This window comes from Saccoglossus kowalevskii, chromosome 16 (genome assembly GCF_978046115.1).
Source record: "Saccoglossus kowalevskii chromosome 16, keSacKowa6.1, whole genome shotgun sequence".
Taxonomy (NCBI): domain Eukaryota; kingdom Metazoa; phylum Hemichordata; class Enteropneusta; family Harrimaniidae; genus Saccoglossus; species Saccoglossus kowalevskii.
In genome coordinates this window covers 17,480,051-17,506,691 of record NC_140656.1, presented here as the reverse complement: position 1 = coordinate 17,506,691, position 26,641 = coordinate 17,480,051, and the positions used below count along the sequence as shown (strand labels likewise).

Below are 26,641 nucleotides of genomic sequence, written 5' to 3'. Positions count from 1 at the left end.
TGTAGGCGAAGACAATTAACAGTTTTTGTATATCACTTTCCTTTCCCTAGATATTCGACTTACATTTTGAAGTTTGAATACGACAACCACCGCCCTTTGATACCGGAAACGACGATGTTACGATATTATGTAATAGATAGCCGTTGTCCAGTCATTATGTTTTTAGTTTTGACATTGTCCAGTCACACATAAATACAAGAATATATCGGCATATGGGTACGTGAATATGAAAGTTGTTTTCGTTGTCCCAAGTGCAGTCAGTGGAGCTGTTCATTGGAAAAAGCAAGAGAAAGTTTTGCGAGGACAGGGGAGGTTTCTAAAGATATTGTGTTTTTTTCTTGAGTGTCAGGGACAATGTTTACGGTTTGAGGGGTAAAGCTTTCAATTTACATTTTGCAGTCTAACTTTCTAGTCAATTTCGTCAGGAGAAGAACATTTTAAAAATACATCATCGTTGGCTGCACCTACAGTCAGCTGGCATCGGTGTCGCTGGGTGTATATGATAGAGGGCAAGTTGTGCAACCAACTTTGCCGAGTTCGCAGTTTTTCACCGATAAAAAAATAACTAAGGCAAAAACTCACGGTTTTTCAGCATTTTTGTAATAAAGACATTATTTTCTATAAATAATCCGCCCAAAACGGGAACATTTTTACTAATTCTTGTGTTTTTCGAAAAACCTGCGATTAGAACTATTTATAATTTGTTTATACAATATTTATATAATTTTTACTTTTAATACTACACACTTTAAGTTTTTTAAAGTGAGATAAAATTATAAACACTTCATGCAGACTGCAAGTCTTGGACCTAAGATGTGTAAAGTATAATGTTACTTCAAAACAGCTAGAAATATTGCTGTATTAAATACAGTAGTAATTTAGTTGCATTGCATTTTATATTGTTGGCCGGGGACAACCAAAGTTGCTGGCGCTATATACAGTCTTTGTAGGCGGCAAGTATATATTCTCCCAATATGAAAAACAAGTTGTATTAATATATGGTTATTTCATTTGGTAATACATGTTACTTAACCGAAATCATTTCAGTCTGGATTGTTGCGTGTTGAATTTATTAATAAACGAATGATGCTGGGATTAACAGCTGTTGTTTAGATCAACATTTATTGTTTTGAAATTACAGGTAAGTTCAACACCTGCATAGTAACTGTAGACAGTGCCAGATGTTAACAGACCCACATTTTATAACAGTTACTTCAAACATTTGCACGGTTTACCCAACAATCTAAATTGGTTCGTAGGATTTGCTTGATTCAAGCTATTCAGACGAGCTAAATTTTCGTCATAAACAGACTGCTGGAGAAATAAGTTCATACTCTGAGGTGGGTAATGTCTATTTCCATGATTTAAAGCATGTAATGTACAGATATAAAAACAGAAACACCGGCGTGCACGATAAGTACACAGGTTCACGCCAATAGTCGATGGAAATACTACTGGACTTTTTAAAACAGATTTGAGAACATGAGGGTCGCAAGTATTTTTCTTAACAAATATCGGAGTGAATTGTCAAGAAAGAGTATATAAACTGCCAGTCGTCAACAGTTATATACGGCTTGTTATAGCAATCTACAAATGTGAAAAGCATGTTATGTTATTTTTTTTATTTTGGCATAGCATGCTGTATGAACTAAATGTCAGTCTGATTTGTTGCGTGTTGAATGTATCAATAATGTTGCTGGGATTAACCACTGTTGTTCATATCAACATTTATTGCTTTGGAATTTCAATTAAGCACATTTATGGTAACTGTAGACAATGTCAGAGATTAACACCACATTTTACAACCATAAGCACGGGTTGCCCAGAAAGATATACAAACAGAAATATCGCCGTGCATGATATATTCAAAGGTTCGCGCCAAGACTTTTTAACAGTTTTGAAAACATGAGGATCGCAATAAACATTGTATTTATTTATTTATTTATTTATTTATTTATTTATTCACAAAGTAAAACAGCATATTCTTAAATTGTGTAAGCGTACACCTTTCCTGTTATTACTAAAATCTCTGGAGAAAACAACTTTGTTAGCTACGGGATTATCAACGGTTTAATGTTTATTACGAATGTATGCTTTTACAATGTGTAATAGAATGATCAGTATTTATTGCCTTGGAAATAATCGTCCAATAAAATGTGTAGCAAGCATTGTTTAACAGTTATGCTCAGTACCTGCTAGGCAACCTCACGCAGTGCCATACGGGAAAGGTAATTTTAAGTGCAGGTGTTTCTAACAATATAATTCGTTCGTTTTTTTTCGTTGACAGCGATCTACTGTGACAGTCAAAGACCATTATCGACATGCATCCGCTGTCATGCATCGACAGGTATCAACTGCGAAATCTGGTAACCATCTACGGCCATCATCTACCCCGCATCTCCGCATAGACATGAGCCACCACAGCTTTTCATAGCCACCATGGCTACCACCAACTGTAAACAATAGATCTGTTTATCTTGGAGACCGTTGCATTGTCAGAGAAATTCGAAAGTTTGTTGGACTTTGGTGGGTGACCAAACATTAGGTATACATTTAAGTTATCGATCAGCAAATGGGGGGGGGGATTTAGTCATTAATTGACATTACTCGACAGATTGCATCAATGATGAGTTCTAAGCGTAATATAAGCGTATGGGTGCTAGTTTTTGTTCGGGGAAGTGGCTTTTGTGCCATTCTCAACGTTAAAGGGCGGTGGTCGTTGCGCAGCGCGTGTTCGAATTTTATGTAAATAAACAATGTATTTTACAAGCGTTGTATACGTCGCTATGAGTCCCATATCAAACAAGACACGGCGCGACGACCACCGCCCTTTAAAGTACAGAACCTGTCCTGCTGCTTTAAATACTATTCATTTGGAACTGAAAACAACGTTTTCATTTACTATATTCACAGTTAAATTGAATGTTGAATAAGGGTTAATTTGGTTTGACATACACATTTACCATTAAAACTACGACGGGTACTTTTTATTTTTCTGACAAATTTTAAGCAATGAGTTTAAAAATATTTGAACATAAACTTCAACAGTGAATTATACTGAAAAAAGTGTTATTTGAAGATTATGGCATCATAACACACAAAAGAATGCTATTAAGTGTTACCTTTAATGTCACCATGTAAGTATAAAATAAACCAGTGCGCATTGTCATTTACGACAAACTGTCTAAAAATACGAGTAAAACTGACATAACTGTATTTGCTGAATAATACCGAAGCACATGTTTGTATATATATATATATATATATATATATATATATATATATATATATATATATATATATATATATATATATATATATTAATAATAATGATAATAATAATAATACTTATTAGCGAGCGACATTACAGTTAATAAACAAAAACCTGATCATACATAGTGTACAATCCAGCCTCATTCGCAGCTGCAATTGTAACAAAGTATTCCATTTCGCGATCGGCCCCCATAAAATTATATTCCATCACACGAGTATCAAACCATTTGATGATGTCACTACCTCCCAGTACGGAACTTATTGTCAATTCATAAATCATAGAAGAATTGCTTTTAAACACGCCGCTCCAGTCAAGATGAACACGGTTATCAAACCATGTATACTGCATGTCCAAACCTGGAAATAATTAGATCAATGTAAAATAAGTATTTGCGGCTCTCTTGTTAAAGAGTTATAATTTACAAGGTTATATCGAGTAAATTATCACGAGATATTACAATAAAATAACGTTACCAGTGAACACTGGTGGCGACGTCTCGACAGTGATATTGGAAACAATTGGATCACTGCAAAATCCACCGTGGTTGACAGCTCTCAACTGAACTTGATACGTTTTATACGACATTAGATTCAAACCAGATATCACACCATTGACCTGTTCCTTAACACCAATCACCTTCCAATCTAAATTGCTGTCGTATACTCCACCATACAACTTGCACTGTAATAAAACAAAATGTGTACTTCACATATGGTGCACTCCCACGCACATACGGTAATTAAATCACACTGCGATAATTGAATTGCACGAAGGTAATGCGTATAGCTATTGAGTTACAGATACATGCATATTGTTTCGTATGTTAATGAGGACAATGCTGCCTACCTCGTAATGCGATATTCCTGCATGATCATGAAAACCATCCCATGCGATGTTTATAAGGTTCGTCTGTGACTGGTGATTGTTTCTTGACTCAAACTCCGATGGTGACATGGCAATGACTCTCAGAGTAGCTGCTTCAGTCATCGGTGGCTCCGTTACTATAGTTACACCACGCGAGTGCATTGTGGTTGATAATCCCACACTATTCTTGCACCTAATAGTGCAATATACTGTCTGCCCATGAGTCAGAATTCCTGTTAGATCCATCTCGGCAAAGTCGATATATTCAGTGGCAGTGAACTGGCTTAATGTGGTGGATTCTGGATTCAAACCTTCAATAGCAGAATATTATATCTAATATGTCCGTTTATTTTAGCGCTATACTACGACCACGCTTTTCGATTTTATCAAATAATTTATCGACATAAGACTATTATTAGATAACTCTGCATAACATATTTGACTGAACATTAGCGTGTCGCAAATGTTTTAATGGTATATAACTATCATAAAAATGCCAACATAACATTACTGATTAGGCTAGGCTCACCTATTGCCCATTCACAAGAATCAACCCCACTCTCAGGGTCACTGACATTCCATTGGTATGAAATAACTGACGTCACTTGATATAATTCATCATCATGGACGTGCTTGTTCTAAAAACAAGTTAAGTAATAAAGTACACATGAATACAGATAAGACGAAATATTATTGCAATGTTACAAACGAGCATACAGTAATTTATTACCATTAGACAACATAGCTCTGGAGCAGTCACATCAACCATGATTGGATCGGAGTAATGTACTGAACGTAGACCTGCAGCATTTCTTGCTACAGCAGTAATATAGATAGGTATACCATGTGCCAATGTTAAATCATCACTGAAAGCAAGAGAGCTACTACCAACTGACACGAATGTCTGGACCTGTGTTCCTCCTGCAATAAAGCCATATGCGAGAATGTATGTTTTAAGGTTACTGATATAATATAATATGATAATAAGGTTAAGTGTTTAGATTGTAATTCACAATACATAAAATCAGAATATGTTATTTACCTTTTGTTGACCCAATAGCCCACATGTATTCAACAACAGGGCTCTCCAAATCAATTATTTCCCAGCTAGCTGTAACCGTGAAGTCTATACTGTTGGTTCGAATATGGCCATGAACACAACTTCCATCATCATCATTGGTCAATGTGAGACGATTGACGTGTATACCATGAACAGCCATCCCTGTAGAAGAATTAGTGTCAGGTATTCTAAACTTATTCTAAACTAAAGTTATTGTTGATACAAAATAGCAATGGTATACTACGTTCGGATTAAATAAACACGTTTGTTGTAAGTATACTTAATACGAAACGTACCATTTCTCCCAAGCGAACCAAGGGTGACAATCGAAGTATCAGACGTTGCAGTGAAGTAATATACATGTTCATACCATTCCAGTAATGATCCGCTGATCTCGTTATTATGACCCGTTCTCTGGTAGAGTTTAAAGACGTGGTGTACACCGGGAATTTGTACATATCCTTCTTGAGACATGAGTGGAGTAGTAGGGTTAGGTAAATGACTGACATAAAATGAAAGTTTGTATTTATCCCCGACTGAAGTTGATATGTTCTGAGACAAACTTCCATAAATCACCACATACGATTTTCCTAGTGAAGTCAAAATTTGCTCTGATTTTATAACATGATATACACCATGTATCTGCCAATAGATGGAAGTACATATTTGATCAAAGTCAATTGAGCAGTTTGTGTCTTCAAATGAAGGATTGCGAAGCAAGTTTGACTCGGATATAAAATGATTCTGGCACTCTGGTGAAGTCGTGTCTATTTTTATGCCATTCGAAATACCAGGAAGGGAATGGTACCCAGCAGCATCAACAGCAACAACCTTTGAATAGTATAGCATGCCTGGCAAAACAAATAATTTGTAATTAATCAGTGAAAACCCAAGTATAATGAATTTTATCGAATAAATATATTATATAGCATTGGGTACAATTAAGGAACAAGATTGTTGACAATTTACCTGATTGAATTGAGTTCTGAATTGTGTCGGATGCTGATAGATGAAGGCCCATATTAGTGCATGTTAAGATGTCTTCGTATCCAGGTGCAGATCCAACACACCATAGATAATGGTGAATAGACGATTCAAGGTCAGAGAATCCATACCATGAAGCAGATACTTTGTTACTATAATTCTGATAATCGGCGTCATGTACTCCAAGACCATCGTATACGACACCAACAGTAGGCGGGGCTGTATCGATCTGATCAAATAATATGTGTTACTCTCTTCCGTAAGTATTAAAAACTGAGTATGTTATGTTTGTTTGTAATTTACATATCTATATCTTACCATCACTCCGTCCGATGTTGCAATAGTACGAAGACCTGCACAGTTGACTGCCATAACATTAGAATAATAAGTCCTCCCCGTCTTAAGAGGTAGGTTATATAACATACTGGTGTTAACATCTGAACTGACAACGTTATCATCGAAAGAGGAAATGTCATCACCTGTTATTATAATTGTAAAAGATGTCATAACCTGTTACAGGTAAATACGTCATTACAGGTTGATTTTTTGTCCATGACTATGGCCAAGCACATCGGTAACTGTTTCTGGGATTTCTGATCAAAAAATTCCTATCACAAGGCAAAATTATTGTTCAAAGTTTTATTAAACCAAGCGCAAAATAGGTGATCATAACGTAATTATACAGAAATGATGACAAGTAACACAATCAGCTAGGCGACGATGGTGCAAACGCTGGATTTAATCGCCACTTTGGACTAAAAAATATTGAAAATAGGTTTTTCTGGAGCACGTAGGTAAAAGTGAGTGGTATGCTATAGTTTAAACTGTTGGAGAAGATGGCTTTAGTGCGGAAATGTTGAAAAGTTAGCAAAATTATTCATTTAACTTTTGGCATTTGCCTTTACAATTGAGGCCAAGGAAGTTTTAGTCATCATTTAGCACTATGTACCTGTAAATGTTCGGTTATATTATTGGCAATTCGAGCAAGGCGTATTAGTTGATAATATGAGATTATTACGAGGATAACGCAAGATATGCACGAAGAGAGTACAGCGAAGTATCGATCACGTACTGCCTGAGTGCATATTTTGTGGTATCCTCGTAATAACTATATTATTATACATATTTTCCTCCCATTGATATATAACGGGAATGCCGAAATAAAAAATATATTTAACGAACCAACTATGTGTGGACTCCGAATCCTTGGGGCTGAAATGATTGCTTTTATTACTAGAGGACAATTACGCGCAATCGTTCCATATTTGCAATTCGCATATCCGAATGAGGTAGGATGCAAATACCCAGTGCAATACCGCAAAATTACGGCACGTTGGCGTTGGCGTTACGTTGACAGATGTATAATAATACATATGATAAGTATATTTGATCCCAGCATCTGAATATTTTATATATTTTTTGAACTAGAAATACAAATTACTATTTTCTTTGGATGATGGACGTGGGACCGTATATGATATGTAAAATTCACACTATTCAGTTTTGGTTTTTCCTAATAAGGAAATTTAACAGCTATTTAATAGTGATTCTTACCTCCTGGGTTTAGACTCAATGAAACCAAAAAATAATCAATATCCTCATTAGAGCCGATAAAGACATCCTTCCAAGATACTCCAATCGTTACCAGAGATGTACTGTAGTCAGTGTCCACTGGAGACCATTCATTTATCACATCCTTTACCTAAAATATACAAATAATAATAAATTATCCAATACATAAATTTTAATGTAGTTTATATATAATAAAAATGACACTTGATATGTACCTTTCTTGAAGATGACATTTTTGGAGGGTTGAATAAGGACGTGATGCCATCAGATTCAAACACAAGATACGTGTTCTGGTCATACCACGCTTTTATATAAAAAACGTATTTTACTTTAGGCGTAAGATATCCTGCAAATAAGTAGAAAATAAATTAGCTGGTATATAAATTACATTTTTCAAAAATTAACACTAATGTTAATACATGCATTTTACCTGTCTTAACGTTAAACACAGCAAATGTGACTAATCCGGCATCATGCCATATTCTATCAACACTCAGATTCAGAAGTCCACTTCCCGGCGCTTCACCCTTGGTACCAACACTCCACTCGTATCGCTGAACAGGTGTACCTATAAAAATGCATGCGATAATTTTACAAAGCAAACATTGATAATATTACCAATCATAGATAAACTAAGTTGCTCATGTGTTTAATAAGCAGAGGCGTTTTTTATATAAATACACTAAACACGTGTCTTTCACATGGTGTGTTTGTATTGTGTTTGATGACAGCATCCGTCCTATGAAGCGCGATAATTATATCTAATTCAAATATTCTTTTAGTATATGGAAAGACAATTCTATAGATAATTCTAAAATCTCCAAAGTAGTCATACAAATAAAAAAAAGTTACATATATATTTACCACACCGGGTCCGCCACCTGGTGGCAGTCATAATGCTACATATAATGGTTATGTTTAACTTTTAACAATTGATATAGTAATACATCATTTACAGCAAATGAAATACCTTCACTTGATATCCTCCAGCGAGCTCCTATTGCGCAGGCCGATGGGGTGAAGTTATAATCTCTGTATGGTTCATCCGCATTTTCACGATAGTCTAAGACATCAACTACTTCTACATGCTGGTACGAATCGTAGTGTTGCGCTGAAACAAGAATGTATTGTATTGGGTGACTTACTTATAAATATAAGTTTGTTGCAATTAACTGTCCGATTCATTTAATAGACGCAGAACCCAAAGCAAACTCACCTGAGACATTTGTACACATTTCAGGAGAATATTGACAAAGTTGATTTTGTGGTGCACACGTGCAATCTCCTTGACATGTCTGCACTGAACACTGTCTTAGTAATGAAAGCAGTCCACTGTTATCATTAGATGGTGTCACAAGGAATGATTCATGTGCTTCATAACTTCGTAACCCAGCCTGAAATGTACAAATAAATACGCTGTTTGTTTGATTGAGCACTAACAAGTTTACTTATGCACATTTAAGTACTATTTATACATTGCATAATACTAGGGTCATGATAGTAAAATGATGAAATAATTTCACGAAATCCACGTCGCATATTTTTCTTAAATTTCTCCTGTGAAAAATACAATGAATAAATAATAACAAGTTTGAAGGATAGCATGTTGGTCAAATATCAACAAAACAAAAACATGTGTATACCCATCACGTTTCCGTGCCACTTTTGAACAAAATCGGTGTTGATGTGTCGTCGGACAAGGTTACCGTTTCGGACTATGTCCCACGAGAATTAAAACACCCCATACTCTACTAAGATACTTACTCCATTCACAGCCCATAATGTACAGTACACGTGTTCATAAGGCAACAAGTCGCGACTAATATCAACAATGGTAGTTTGAACAACACCTTCGTCGTAATGTGTATCGCCGTCCGTGTAGTCGACTTTCACGTATTGATCCTGTGAAATATAAAATAAATATTACTAGTATCAGATTACAGCTGGAATATTAGCTTTATAAAGTATAAAACACAACGAAGATCAAATAAGAAGAATAATGTGAGTCTATATTTACATGTGTTAGGTCCCATGCACCAAACTGAGTACCGACTGCAATATGATAATGACTGATTCCAGAATGGACATCTGCAAATCCAAGCCATGCTAATTTGACATGTGCTGGGACATCACCTTGATCTTGATAATACGTCATCCATCCATCTCTGTGGCGGGAAAGTTCGGCAGCGTGGTCCGTAGACACAGCAAATGTACCAACAGTCGGAGGACTTGAATCGACCTTTGAAATAAAAAATGAGAAATAACATATACTATACTATAATATTAGAAAAACAAACAAACATGACAATTATACATTATTGACATCTCGACTCAAACAGTCGTGACCAATTGTAACATACTTACTAGAACTCCATTGCTTTCACGAGAAGAGCAGAGTCGAGCACCATTACACGCCACTACTCTGACATGGTATGTATTTCCATCGTGTAGTGACATATTAGTAAATGTGTGATGTCCAACTCCTCCAGGAATCTACCATTTTTAAGAAAAATGCACAATGAGTAACACGAGATAATTTTCTGGGCGTTCATATGGGATAATTGTAACATTGTCACTTACCCGAATTGTTGGGGATTCCACTTCGGTTTGCTGGTGAGTGAACACGGACAGAAGTTGTGTTTCTATATTACTTTCTGGGTCATGGAATTCCCAAACCACGCGCAAAGTTGATGACCAAACCTATAAATTTGAAATGTACGTATCATCAATCTTAAGTTCTTTAAAACCATGACAACCATTCTAATAACTTATTTGCGAAAATCCGTGCACGGACAAATACTGATGTGTACCTGTGTTCCCGGCTTTATAGATCCGAATTGACAATCAATTGTTGGTTCTTCGCGAATCTCAGGAGGAGTATCATCAACAATGAAACCATTTGATGTTTTCTCCGTAAACAAACCTGTTTGTTGGAGGGAAACAACAAACAAACAGCAAACGAAGAAGTGTTGCAGTCAACAATTAAATTTAACTACTAAATATAAATAAGTATTGTGTAATCTTATTATTTTCATATACCCACCTAGAAAATTAATTAATATAAATCAATTTAGTTGACGCACCTTCTTTGTTGTAGGCTCGCACAGTAGTGAAAATACGGGTAGATTTTGGCAACAATTGTTGTAACTGTGAAATGAATGCTGTTTCCGTAAGATGTAACTGAGTCGTCGCTAAGACGTCATCACCTCCAGGAGTAGTACCAGCTCTCCATTCATAGTGTGAAAGTTGGGACTGTGGATCATGGAAGTTGTACCAATGTGCAGCCAAACTGGTGCTGTTGAATAATAATAAATGTGTATAGCAATGGTTAGAATAAATGAATTATTACAAAAGGGCAATTCCCAGATTACACAGATAAATGTGTAAAGTAGATCGATAACAATGTAATGAAAGCTTAACTTACCGGGAAGCTTGAAAATGCTGGTCATCACCACTCGCTCCATCATAAACCATACCACCAATTGGGGCTGAATTATCCGGTATAATGCCATCCGATGTGACACTTGTACATAATCCAGCAGCATTACATGCAGTTACTGTTGTGTAATACCGTACACCCGGTTCCAGATTGAGATGACTGGCTTTCATTTCTGTAATTACATTTAATGACAAAACGCATAAATTTATTTCCATTAAATCATATCTGGTAGTTGAACCCAATGTCCGATGTTTGCGATAATTAGTGTACATTGTTATAGACCAGATTCATGTACACACACTTAAGAATAAAAGTCGAACTAGATAACCAAAGTAAAGTGTACTAATTTCCATATACTTCATAATTAACTACCTGCGAGCATGCCGACATCCTGTTTTTCTAAGATATCATCGCAGTTGACACAAGATCCCACTTTCCACGAGTAGCCAACGATTTCGGTATGTGGATCATGAAATCCCTCCCACCATACGGATAAATGATCTATATGAATCTATAGTATGTATACATTAGATAATTTCAATTACGCAACGTAAACACATCCACTAAGTTCTTATATGCTTTTGAGTATGTATGTATCTAGTCGCTGCGCCGATGCAACATGTCAGCATATAAATGGATTTAACCGACAACTACTCAGAAAATGAAACTATTCTGCACTAGATAATAAATATACAAGTGACAATAAATTGTAATTATGAATAGGCATATACCTGATAATCTTCATCGTAAACACTGTCCGGTTCACCATCATATACAACGCCCGCGACTGGCGGTGAACTATCAACTATGATACCCCATGATGTACTGGATGTCGACAATGACGCTCCATTGTAAGCCTACATTGAAAGAATAAACATTAGGTGCACAACAATATACGTAATATTCAGTAGTAGTATATATGTACATAATTGTAATACATTACCTTCACCATTACGTAGTAGATATGTCCGTCAATTAGGAATGTACTGTCATCAGAGTGAACAATTTCTTCCTGATAAGTTACAGTGCATGGAAAGACGTCGGCCAATCCAGGTTCTGAACCGATACACCATTCGTAGTGACTAATCCCTGACAATGCAATGTAATGACGGATATTATGCGACACGTGTATTTAACAGTTATGAACAACTTTTTTTAAAAAACGATGGCATACTTACCACTTTCTATGTCATAAAATACGCCACTCCAGTACGCGGTAAATCCAGATGTGGACACCCAGTAATGGCCACCAACGTGCACGAATTCGTCCGACTTCTCCGGTGGAGTAACATCAATTGTCAGTCCATCTGATACTGATTGGGTTGTTAGTCCGACGAAATCAGTTGCTACCAAAACGTGAGATTTTTGTTAAAGGAGTGTATTCAAACAAAGTGGCTCTATATAGGGCGAAATATTGAGGGAGATTAAGACTGTGCATTACCTCTAACAGTTGCGTAATAAGTCTGACCACTCTGTAGTTGCAAATCGTGTAATACAATCCAATTGGTAATTCCAACATCTACAAAATCTGATAAATCTACACCGCCCGGGGATGTTCCTTAAAAGAATAGAAAAGTTTAGAATATGGCTGCTGTTACTACTGCTGCTCAATAAATACTATGTATCGAATCGATGTGCTAAGAATACATTCTTACCCACTGCAATGTCGTATTTTCGGATACCCGAACTATGGCTTGTCTGACCATGTTCCTCAACATCGTAGAATTTCTCCCAACTTACGATTAACTCGGACGTTGTTGTCTGTGAAACGAGAATATGGTACATGTGTATTTTCAAACACGTCAGTAATAATTATTAGAACATGACAACAGTCGATATATCCCTCTCTGATTTGTTAAACCAATGAATGTCTATTTTTTGTTGTTATTTTACTTACTTGAAAACCTTTTCCATTCCAACCAAACCAAACATTTCCTTCTTTCGGTGGAGTTCTGTCGACAACAATACCATTCGAACAACTCGACATATCTGGTAACAAGTGGTTAACTTTCTCATAATCTTTCAAGGTTTCGTTGGCATGGATACATATGTGGTAGCGATGTCCATGTAGTAATTCCATATTGTCAATATTCACAAAGTTTTCCTTAATATTGAAATACAAACATACGCTTAAATTCCAGTACTTGGGCTTTGATTGTCGTGAGAGACGATTCATAATTATTGAGAAACAATCATAACAAACTTGTTAGAACAATGTCCACACAACTTCATCACAAACAGAACTTGCTACTCACGTTACACCTCCCACAAGCCAATACACCGGGGTCGTCACACGAGTAGGCAGCATATGTTACTTCTACACGCGGTGTGTAATAGGCTCTATGATCGACCAAATCACCTTTCACTACTTTCCAAGAGTATGCATCATACCGCAATGAAGGCCAAACAGCTGATAATTTGCGATTTGATGGCGTATACTCTGCGTCTGATGCTTGCCAGTGTGCGTTTTCTTCCAGGTATACATCCCTAGCAATATTGAAAAAACGAAATTCAGTAAAACCCAAGTTCGGCTCGTCATGTATATTTAACAATACATCTATTTCTTCAATCAATTACTGTACAAGACGTAATTTCAAGAAAAATTCATTCGAATATTTAAAATAATTAATATTATTATACATCAGTCACCATAACGCTATAAGTGACAGCGTGCCATAATTTTGAGTATTTTCATCCTACCATATAAGGAAATGCGAATTCTAAATATGAAATGATTACTTGCGTAAGCGTCCTCTAATAATAAAAACAAACGTGGCTGCCACCAGGGTTTGACCGGACTCCACACAAAAAGAAGTTAGCTGATTCTGTGACTTTCCATGATGTATTCTTGGAAGGGAGGGATACCTCAAAGTTTGCACTCAGACAGTACTTTAAGGTATTCTCGTAATAACCTCATATTATCACCTGACATCATCATTGTCTGTGTATTCTCCGACGGCATCTATGACGATGTTAGGTACGATTAGTTTGGGATTTATGGCATCACAGTCTTTGATATCAGCATACATTGTAGAATACAGTCCAGCTTTATTGTAACCACGCAGTGCAAGTCGTATACATTCAGTGAAATTCAGTTGTTGTGGTAGGCGTGTGGTATACTGCAACTGCAAAGAGAAGTTGTACAACTGAATGAAATAAATACTTTCGATAAAAGGTAAGCATTTGGTATTCCTTTTCATGTACTTTAATAACACACCTCATCAGACTTGTTGTTAGACAAAATGACTTGATTCCAGAGGAAAAGTGCCTCTCCAATTGAAGCTTCGTTTGGTGTTGTTACAACTATTAAATTCCATTCATAGAAATCCATGGACGACCGATCCGACAATTCTTCTTGCATGAAACTGTTCCAACTAAAGCTCAATTCATTTGTTTCACTATTGACAAAATGCAACAATAGTTTAGAAGAACACCTTTAGAACGAATACTTTATCCTAAACATCACCAACTTCAACTATATCATAGTATACAATCAATGACAGGCATATTGATTTATGGCTTTGTTTTCAAATATACATACTCGCTTATACCGGGGTCAAAATGGCCTTGTCTGACACAAGGACATGTAGACTTTAACAGTGCCTCTGACAATCCCCATAGATATGTCAGTCATTGCACTTCATCTCTAGTTTCATTCTTTTACTTGTTTAACATATAATCCATTTTTTATTAGCGTGTTCCGTTTACTTACTTCAGATATAATATTTCTGTAAAACCCATCGGAATTGGGGGTGTAGGTGTCACATAAAATCCGTTACTCGCAATTGGTTGAAAACATCCAGCTGGATGGCAGAATCGAACAACGGAGCGGTAATGGCTTCCTGGTAAAAGCTCGACTACAGGCATCTGGAAGTACATTTCCATATTGACATCAATATAGGGAGTCATAAAGTCCCATGACTCAGATCTGAAAATATATTCAGGGGTAAATGAAAACCACATTCTGTTCTAAATACTGATGTATTTTGATATTCAATCAAACTAAATATCGAAACAGTAATTTAAACAAATACCCGTCAGTTAGTAGTGCAGCCTGGAATCCCCATTCGATTCTAGTAACATACTCAACAGCTGAATCGCCAAGCTTCCAATGAGAAGCAGCTACAGTAGTGGACGCTTGATAATCAGTGTCATAGATACAATTACTCCTTATGTTCATAGTATGGTGAGTATCACCTATAGCAGTTTCTGAAAATTGACGGCATGCATACCATCATATAAATTATAGTTATATTACAAACATGCAAGTTGAAATTCGAACTGACGACCAAGGTAGTGCGCAACTGTGTAAAAAGTGATACATCTAATAGTATCAATTATATCAATTCTGCACAAACGTTTTCTAAATTGGTTTTAATTCAACGCCAGATATATATTCAACGATTGGCTGCCTAATATGGTCGCAATGCGTCAAACACGTCAGACAGTTTGCTGAGTAAAATTTCCCCAGAAATCTGTGCATCATAAACGTTCAGTGATACATGAAAGGGCTGACGTCACCCATTGGTTCCGGCTTTTTTGATAGTGGCTTGTAGAGTTTAATAATATGGGAATATAATGCTCCTTACCATTACTGTATTTGGTACAACCAAGTCCATCATACACATATACATCACTGAGAATATCTCCAACATTCACAACAGTGACACCATCGGAAGAGACTGAGATATTTCCAACTTCAGTAAATGCGTTTATGGTTACAAAATATTTCTGAGGTAAAAAAGTAGTAGTACATACGAGATTAACGTAAATATGTACCTTACAAAATATAGTAATAAATGTATACATGCATTTTTGTACATCACTGAAGGAATACACTATAGAATATATTATTATTATTTGTATTTTACCTGATATGAAATCAAACCGAGGTTCTTGAATATGTATGACGAAACATCAGGTTCAACAACAGTGAATTGTTCAACATCGTCTATTCCAGGAGACGTACCCAGACCGACCTTATACGACACTTCTTGGTTGACATAAGAAAATCCACTCCAAGCACAATGCAGCTCTTTTGCGTTTAATTGGTAATCGATGTCAGAAGAAATCTGTTGGAGTGATTTAAAAAAGTTAAATGTATCAAATATTGATTTCACACTAAAATGTAACAATACATCTTACCCGTAGTTACACTGTTGTGTAAAGTTCACGTTGGTCCGTACAAATCCAATAGTAACAGTGCTCAACACTGCCATCATTCTGAAACGGTGCCTAACACCGAAAAATACCCAATATTATCACTGTTTACCAAGAGCAGACATATTATGGAGGTCCAGCATATACTGACATTTATTTAATAGTATCAAACACAATCAGCGTTTATGTGTTTATTACTTTAAATTCTAAGAGTCGCACTGCCAACTTCACTAAAATGTTTGATATTTACAAAAACACTTACCCCAAACGGTTGTTTATTCGCGGAATCCACAATTTCAATAACATTTCCCCGTGTTGGCAAAGAAACCATATGTCGATACGGGGTGGATGAAACAACGACACTCAAACCGGCAACATTTTCCACTTTTATAGAAACAAAGTAATCATGCTCGCCGTGGAGTTGCCAATCTAAAATACTAGTAGGAATTGCCACACAGGTTGGAGGAATGGAGAGTTCACATACATCTTGATATGAAGTGACTGGTGTAAACTGGAGTAAGTTTGAGCCACCTTCAAAGTCACCTACAAAACATAGCAAATTACATAAACAGGACACAAATTTCAAAAACACACTAGAGTACAATATTGTCATTATACGTGTTTTTTTAAATAGATTACTAACCCACGGCGACCTGAAAATTATTCAGATTATCCATATCCTCCTCATCGTAGAATGCATCTTTCTGCCAACGAGCTACTAGGAAGAGTACTTCGTTTTCTTTGTGGAGTGTTACGCTCAATTCTTCACCATCGAACACCGGTGGCGTAACCTCGACAATAAATGGACCGACAATCTACAATTAAAATATTTATAATTACCTGATGCAATTAGCATACGTGTTGTATTTCTTGATAACATTTGTAACCTTTCACAGTTGACAAGTTAAACAATCACAAATACTTAATATTGTTTTGGTAAACACGTTTGATATATTTAAAGTAGATATCCTGCTCATACTTTTCAAAAATGTAATTTTAAAACCACATTTTAACTAACATTTTATAACAAATGGGCCTCTTAACTCAGTAAAGCTTTCACTGTGTACACGCATAACTTTAATTAAGAGACCCACTTACTATGCAGTTGTTTTTTCCTCCCCAAACACAATCATGATGTTTTACAGTGTTTAGTGGATGGTAACTCATATATTTTCAAAGTTGGAATGCAACTTTGTGTATTGAGTATTGATCACATATCTAATGTAATGTCAACCTACCTCTGTTTTATATAATCCAGCTTTATTTACAGCTCTGATTGCAATATAAAATGTACTACCTTCCCCAAGGTTTGGATGATACGTTATAAATTCGGAATGTCCGTTTGTTGATGTGAATGGTAACACATCTGGATCAAGACTTGAAGATGTACTGCTGATTCCAACGTCATAAGAAAAAATACTGCTTTCATCGTCATAGCCTATCCAGCGCAACGATAGCTGCAAAGGACATAGGGAACATTATACCAGTTACATACATTTGGTTGAATATATACAATTTTATGTGTTCTGTAAAATACTTACATGGTTTTCTTTTCTGATAAAAGCGTGTTCTGGAGATGCCCCGAACAATGAACAATCATAATCTGACATGACGTATGCTCCAACAGGGTTTCCTTGAAATGTTGGGTACATGTTCATATTACTTTCATATCGAGCTGCGCCTCTAATAAAAAAGGTAGTGTAAACAAGCTTACTTAATTTATTCATGCTATAATATCCACAATAGAGAGAATATAATTAGTATTCGTGTAGTAATCTGTCCATAGACAATGTACGATATAACATTAATGTATACGAGTGTATACGTACATGCAAATGTCAGATGTATTTATTAGAATCTGTTTGTAACGTTGCTGGTCCACGAACCAGAGAATATCATCATCATCTTTCAAAAGACCCGGTCTCATAAAAACATCATCGATGATCACTTCCTGAATTACTGGTACAGTGGTATCTATGGTAACCCCATCAGAACACACAGGCTTGGACGGTTCTAAGGCTCTATTATATGCTATGACAGTGCTATGATATTTACCAGGACCGGGTGCTAACCATTCAGCATGCGTAGATCTTGTATCTATCAACTATTTAGAAAGGAGAATAAACCTTATTTTATTTTATATGCACTGCATTTGGTCTAAGTGTTATGGTAATAATTAGTTCAATGAAAACAAAATAAAATATAGAGGTATGTGTCGATATCCCAATATGCGTTTTTTATTTGCCCAAGAATGTGTGAGATACTGCTAGATACGTACGGCGATCAAGTCTAAGTTTTCGGACTGCGTTAAAATGGGGATTAGAAAGACTATTTTTTTCACAAATAACTCTACATACCGGCGGGGCAATTGGAATAGATATATTAACTGCATCTGCTGAAACACAACTTTCTCCAAAGTAATACACGTAGAAGGAAACACCACTTTCTCTGTCAAAGAAACCATCCCATGATGCGTGAATCAGGTATTCTTGCTGATAATCTAAATCAGGCTCTCCGGGAATGTTGTCAATTATGCTGCCCTCATGGGGTGGACTCGTGTCGACTGTCACCTACAAAATCAAAACCATTTGTGAGAATGTTTAGTTGAATCCATGTTGTATGTGAACTAAGAAAATATGATCAGTTTCATTATATAGATATGTTATTATATGTCATACTAGACATAGTTCTAGTCTTGTGTTACCTTAAATTCGCGAGAAGTATGTAACCGTGCCTGGTTGGTAACAGTTATAGTAAACACATAATCGTTGTCATGGATACCAATAGGTATTGCCATTTTGTCTTCATCCAAGGATATCGAATAGTCTCTAAAGAAACATTCACCTTTAGGGATACATGTACACTCAGGAGGGTTGCATTCTGGATGGGCTTCCTGTCAATGAAACGACGAAGAGACACATAACAGATTAATTATAATCCCAAAGCATGACAAGCTTATGATTTGCGAACAAATGTGACCATGGTATGTGACCTATTAAAGATGATATATGAAACAATTGACCATTTTCCGTTCACTGCGAGAATCACGCGTTATGCGTGAAATCGAACGTAAAAACAGGACAAACAAAGGTCATAGCGTCGTAGTGGCATCAAACATCGCGTGGGATTCAACAAATGCAAAAATATTTTGGTGGCATTTCCATGTGCTGTACACATTTGATGATAGACAATTTCGATTAAGTCAGGATATTCGAAAGCAATATTCCTCTGTCGAAGATCGGCCGGTCGATGTGAGCTACAAAATTAAGAAATTCGAGTTCAAAATCAAATCGTTCGATTTTTGCGGCAGACGTTCGACGCGCGTCTTTCATGCTGCTCGCGAGATCTCGCAATTGTACGGAAAATCACCTATTAACACACACGAAACACATTTGACAGACAAAAACAGGATGCGTAGCTGTTTCCTTTCCGGCGAGATATAAGCAGCCAGTTTTGATTACCTTACACTGTGAATTTTAAATCATGAACATTATTATAGCAATTTCCTTACCGATGGTCGCTCCACTGCAACTGTACCATTTCCATGAATTATGGCTTCTTGTCTCATCTCATGTAAAGTCCATTCAATAGTGTACAACCCACTATGATCATCAAAACAATCAAACATAACTCTGTGACAGAAAAGTAAATTGAATATTATCTGAACACAGTGTATGTCTCCTTGGAGCAATCGCAGTAGCATAAAGTGAATAAATTGCATACAAAAATAAAAGCCAACATGTTAGTCACATGGAAGTGACTACACGGAAGTCACATATATCGAATAACAAGTATATCAATGTAAATGATTCAAAATTAATGCGATTCATACTTCATATCAAAGAGATCAACTGAACTGTGAACTGTCAAATAATCCATTCCATTTTTTGCAAGATAGATATCGCCAATAACAGGAGGTGAAGAGTCGATGTGAACAGTTGTATTATCTATCACTGTGTTGTCTAGCACATCAAACGCCTTAACCCAAATTCGAACAGCGTCACCATCTTCTCTTGGAAGATCGAGTAGTGCTTCGTCCTGTGCAAAATATGCAATATACAAAAGACTTAATGCGAAGACATATTGTAGTTGTACCTTATTGAATTATTGTCGATATTGAATGCAACAACGAACATACTATGCATTGTCGCTTTTTACGTAAAAGTAGGTCAATTTAATTATCATGCTACGAAACGTATATATATGACCTTACTGATAAAGCAATGTCCATCCAATTGTTCGGTGGTTGTGTCAGGCTGGATCCTCCATTGTGATCAATAGCGTATGCTATTTGAAATTTCACAATTCCATAGATGTTCAATATCGGTTCACGTGATCTAGTGGTCGGTGGTGTTCCATGCAACTCGTCGTATTCCTCCGCCATATCAGGATTGAAGTCACCAATTGGACCCAGGAGATGTCTGTTGTAATGCTCTTCGTTTTTGAAATGACCTGTCCATTGTATATGGACCTAGAAATCGTATGCGGACAACATTGTACGAATACTATAATATCTTCACAATCAACTCGATGTTAGCAAATTGCCTTTTGAGGCACCTTTTTTTTATACTTTTCTAGTAATTCTAATAATAAATAAATTTCTAGTAATTTTAACTTACCTTTGGACCGCCAGACAAGCTATTATATGTGTCAGTTTGCCATTCATATCCAGTATCACTTATAGCTGAGACAACTCTCAGTGGATTATGATTATATATTCCGGGTTTGTTAATGTTATCAAACATTAGGTAGCGAAGCGCATAATTGGTGTTACCGGCAACATCAAACACAGTGAGATGTACACAATATACCCCTGAAAATGTTTACACACAATACACGCATTAGCATGCACGCGTCAAATGTTTGCACACATATTAAAAAAAACAATAAGTTGCTTGGATAGGCACTATGTGCCAATTTAAAATGAAATGAAACAGACTTGTTAATTGGTAATAATAGCATGAATCATACTTCCTCCAATACAAATATCATTCAGAAAAAAGTGAAGTATTATACAGTATGGTTTATTTTATGTTAACACAATCAGAATACAGTTATGAAAATGTTACATTTACTCTTGTGTTTTGTAACACTACAGAATGCCATCCTGGTAGATTACAGATATAGCTCTATAGTAGTATTTTTACAACGTTAACAGAATGCCGGTGTGACATCCATTATATATCAGATTCGAAAAGTTACATGATGAGTATCACGATTTCATACTTGTATCTGTCACGAATGTACTATACTGGTCCAGATTGGCAGAATTTAGTACTCAATTGTGCATATTTGTATTCCAAACACAACAATCTAGCTAAGTATTACGGGAATTGGGTAACTAATCAGGTCCGTGTATTATTGTATAACACAACTGTGCTTAATTTCATTGAAATTATTGAATGCACAGATATATTCTTACATACATACATGAAATGAAATTTAACAAACAGGGCCTACATTTGACAAACATGAGTTGAGTCAAACATAAGTACGTAAATATTAAATAATCTACTTATATGAAAAACGTATTTGACAGCATTGCATGTGATTACATAATCACAGCATTTACACTGGGCTAAAAGTGACAACTTGTATTTATCACGCACCTGTGCTGGTCAGTGTGAATGAGCATTGCCCAGTATCTGATGTACACTCTAAATCCGTGTCATGTAAGCATCTCAAAGGGCTGCCTTCAGTCTTCATTACTTTAATGTCAGTCTTAATAATACCAGACAGTTCATCATTCCAGCCAGACCATCGAACGTAAATATTCGGCTGTGAATTGAAAAACAAAACAAAATATTGTTAAATATGTTGTATAGTTAAACGGACATACTACTGAAATTGTTCTTGGCAACATGACATAATTAAACAAAATATATACTTACATTGTCAGTAATTGCCTGCCCGCGTTCCAACATGTTGTCACTGCAAGCACCTCCAACAGAGCAATGATATGGTTTTTCAAAGTCAAAAACAAATGTAGCACCTGAATGCGACGTGCCATGGTAATATTCTTCTGGACCATTAAAAAAGGGGAAATTCCTTTCCAACTGAATGAAGCCACCAGTGTTAATTCTGATCTCTATCTCTAACCTGCAGCGCAACATAAAAAATATTGATCAATATCACCCTGAACAGCGTAGGACATGAATATGATGTATATACATATAGGGAGAGTCACCTAAAACATGACTATCCTCAATACAATATTAGCTCTCGATTGAGTGATTTTGAAAATTTACATTTTTGGTTCTCTATATCAAATGCATATTGTTTGCGTAGAGAAGCTCGTGAAAATGCAAGGCAGTTAGTTATTGAAATTTGACCAACCAGCTGACAATTGGGTGAATGAATACGTCTTACTTTTACTTACCGATCGTTATGTTGTAGTTTTGGAATGGCGTGGGACCAGTTATCGCTGTAGAACGTGTTTACCAATGGATTACTTTCGGACCATGTTTCTGTGAACGCTTCGCGACTTGCAGCTATGATTCGGGTAAATAAATTATTTAAAATTCATACATTACATTACTGGTATTCAAGTCAACTCACATTTCATAGCACTCTGGGTCATGTGATCTATGTCCATGTGAGAATGTGTGGATTATCAGATATAATGCCAAACTTTTGGCCACGAGCGCAAAGCCCGTTTTTGTCTTAAAAAACGGCAAAGCTACATGTATGCTACATGATGTATGACAGCTTGTCATAAACGAGTACAGCGTTGCTTGTTGAGTATGTACCAAACTTGATTGGTGTCTTGAACATCACTGCACATGTCAAGCTACTCTGGCCTCAGGTATACAGTTATTGTGCTTAGAAATAACGCAATCATATTTCAACTTACTTCGACTGTGAGTGAACGATGCCTCTAACCCCGTTAGTCCTATTTCAATTTCGTCTACATACGATGGTCTATCCGATGAGAAATACTCAGATCCGTCAAAACGAACATTCCAATTTATCCTAATGTTATTCATATCTGGATCATTAACGAAAACTGTTTCCCCAAGCTTGCAATCGGCTTCTATTTGATTTCTCTCAATATCTCCATCAAGTCTTTGTAATTTGACAAGACAAATGTCGACCGATGCTGGCTGATTTACTGGTTTAAATAAGAGCAATCGATGTATATTTAATTTACATCAGTATAACATGCTTTGTTTAAGGTAAAGGTGCAGGTTGGGAGACATTATTTTTAATTGGCTCTAATTACTGTAATTACACGAATAAAATATAACTTTTACCCATCAAGTTATATATCATTTGGAAAGAGTTTCTTATGGTTTACAATGATGTACTATGATACCGTATTAAGTGGTGTGGATTTGGGGTTACAATCATGTATTTTTAGGTGAAAGTGCACTTAAAACTATTTAACTTGTGAATGCATACCCTGATGTTGATTTTAAAACACTTATTTAAAACTTATGTTTACCAGGAATATAGTGGATTATTTATTAGTTTAATTTACATCAGTATAACAAGCTTTGTTTAAGGTAGAGGTGCTGGTTGGGGGGGGGGACATTATTTTTAATTGGCTCTAATTACTGTAATTACATGAATAAAATATAATTTTTACCCATCAAGTTATATATCATTTGGAAAGAGTTTCTTATGGTTTACAATAATGTACTGTGATACCGTGGTATGGTGGATAAGTGGTGTGGATTTGGGGTTACAATCATGCATGTTTAGGTGAAAGTGCACCTAAAACTATTTAACTTTTGAATGCATACCCTGATTTTGATTTAAAAACACTTATTTAAAACTTATGTTTAACAGGAACATAGTGGATTATTTATTAGTGTTTCCATTGAAAAGTTGTTACACAGTACTCTTTGAAACACTCACATTTTATAAATCGTTCACAATTAACAGAGCCGCTAATTGGCAGCTCTATTGTTTCTGTTCCAATGAAGACAGTGAAACCAAACCACTTACTTAGACCTGAATAATCACCCCGAAAATGTCATTGAAAACAGATGAACCGTCTAGAAGTTAAATAGTTTTAAAGTTGAAATTTTGGAAAAAAGTGATAAAACGAGCCATTTACTTCATATGTACACCGACATTTATTGATGCTAAATCGTCAGGTAAAAAATAAAATAAAAATATTTACAATTCGAAGGAAACCGACGAAAAATCGCCCGCGAAGTCACAGCTTTGCGTGAAACCTGTCATGGCGTCGTGTTAGCATTTTCACTTAGGGAGGGGCAAAATAGATTACGTAAAGCCGATAAGATATTCATGCAGTAATATAAACATAGCGATCGCCATTGGGTGGATTGAGTCTAAATTTACCTTCCCTCAAACCGTTAAAAAACTATGAGTGGCCCCCTGAAATAGACCGTGTGAAGTTAGACAACCCGGTTGAAATGGGCCCTAATATTTTGATACACAACGGCTATTCGCAGATTTTACTACTCAATCATCCAAACACCGATGAAACAAATTCGAAATGAAGTCGCATTGTAAATCGAGGCAGGTTTTATTCAACTACACACGAGACGGGTCTAGGAAAATTAAACGAATCCCGGCCTCTGGAAATACCTAATTCATCTTTAGTACCAGAGGTCACCGAGCACGGCCATACAACGTACTTTGTATTTTGACACTGAAAATTTAGTTATCGAAGACAGCAACAGCAGTGTTGTTTGTCCATTGCATCGCAATGCTATCAGCATGGTGATCGTTACAGCGAAACGAAAAAAATATTTACTTCAGTGTTAAAATGCCTTTGGTGTCAAAAATGTGTGGAAACATTTTTTAGTTTTGCCCACAATGCGAAAAAGCTTGAAATCCATGCACCAAGAAAACAAAAGAAATTGTGGCCTTGTTTTGCGCGCCACGGACCTTCCTCCTTCATGAAAAAAAAATTAAAAAATAAAAATATTTAACAGTATACCACTGGAAGCAGCCTGCCTAGAAGTTGTTGACATGTTGTGAGATAAGAGTGAAAAAGTTTACTTATCATTTACAACTGTATGTTTTTTGTTTCATTCCGCTTGTATGCTGGAAGCGTCTACGTCGTGTCTATTTTTTTGTAGTTTGCGATCTAGTTGATCGCACTTGAGGTTAGTAAACAGAGAGCCAGGACAGGAAGCCACACACCGCTGCTCCGTAACCGGGGCCAGTAATTCATTTACATTTAACATCAACAGTGACTTGTCAATCAAGGAGCAACGTATACAAACTTTCGGGACTTTTAATCATATACGCGTGTCTCGGTTCCATGTATTTTGAGTATGTTCCAACATTGACAAAGCCTTGAAATTTTAACACTATCTAGCCAAGACTGTGAGAAAAAGCAAAACAAAAATCACTCTGAGTGCCCACGAACCTGCATCTCCACCTTAAATCTGATTGGCTACTAAGTATTGACAGCTAAACAGAAAAATGTGTAATAATAGTGGTATCGATGATGTGTTTGGAATTGTTTTATGCTAGCTGATGCAGCATTCATAGACATTGGAACTATTTGCAAAACTAATTCCAAGAGAGAAATTTTAGATTCACATTTACAACTCGCAAGGTATTGTGCACAGTAGATATTTTATCTGGTAATATGATTTCATTAATTATTCATCAAAAATTTCACTTACACATTTACTACTAAGTGGATATTGTGATCTCATATATGTAAATTTAGTGCATTGATGTAAACACAATAATTACAGGAGTATGATGTGATGTTTTTTGGTGACTTAATCCTCGTTATATTTGGCCTACATTTTCTGATCATTGAGCGCACACTAACGCGCTTTCCTAAAATAAAAAGTGGCCTTGGTAACGACGAAGCGACATCACATAGGTTGTCTTGTATTAACTTCTGAATATAAAATTAGGCTTAGGTTTCTGTAACAAATTATTCAATTACTCTTACCTTGCAGGCATTCGGGGCCAGAAAATCCATCATCGCAATCGCAGTGATCTGTTATCAAGTAATGTTTCCCAGGAAAACAAAATATTGGCGTCGTACTTATTTCTAGAATTAGAATAGAATTAGAACTGAATTAATATTAGTATGATTATTGTTGTAGATTCTTGGAAACACATATACCAACTTTAAAGTAGATTCTTGAATGTTTTAATCCGACAATCAAAATATCATGACATTGACAACAACATGACATGAAACAGTTCCCGTCGTGCATTAGTAAACAAAACCGTTTTAAATACAAACTTGACCGTTGTATAACGCTTCTAAAAATGTAAATATTATATGTATTCCACGACTTTTACTGTGTATGTGAATTTTCAATATCGTTGTTAAAGACAT

The 26,641-nt window shown here is 36.0% G+C and overlaps 1 protein-coding gene across 1 annotated transcript; it reads right to left on the bottom strand.

Annotated features, from left to right (window-relative positions):
- Window positions 1–3,370: 3,370 nt before the first annotated feature.
- LOC144354078 (uncharacterized) lies at window positions 3,371–26,641 on the bottom strand. The gene is made up of 52 exons (XM_078010196.2): window positions 26,605–26,641; window positions 26,246–26,347; window positions 23,207–23,464; window positions 22,733–22,844; window positions 22,245–22,452; window positions 21,963–22,131; window positions 20,973–21,166; window positions 20,549–20,824; window positions 20,186–20,391; window positions 19,865–19,985; window positions 19,058–19,246; window positions 18,711–18,923; window positions 18,183–18,457; window positions 17,895–18,036; window positions 17,592–17,810; window positions 16,997–17,168; window positions 16,616–16,896; window positions 16,065–16,265; window positions 15,783–15,924; window positions 15,228–15,402; window positions 14,906–15,121; window positions 14,411–14,591; window positions 14,119–14,318; window positions 13,449–13,680; window positions 13,091–13,297; window positions 12,849–12,954; window positions 12,635–12,751; window positions 12,372–12,539; window positions 12,137–12,282; window positions 11,925–12,050; window positions 11,566–11,704; window positions 11,179–11,365; window positions 10,838–11,049; window positions 10,565–10,677; window positions 10,335–10,454; window positions 10,119–10,247; window positions 9,772–9,993; window positions 9,519–9,656; window positions 8,956–9,148; window positions 8,711–8,865; window positions 8,185–8,308; window positions 7,970–8,100; window positions 7,737–7,884; window positions 6,501–6,661; window positions 6,168–6,411; window positions 5,495–6,049; window positions 5,181–5,360; window positions 4,869–5,059; window positions 4,668–4,776; window positions 4,121–4,449; window positions 3,748–3,955; window positions 3,371–3,630 (listed from the first exon to the last, which is right to left on the bottom strand). The coding sequence occupies exons 1-52, from the start codon at window positions 26,639–26,641 to the stop codon at window positions 3,371–3,373; spliced, it is 9,639 nt and encodes a 3,212-aa protein (XP_077866322.2).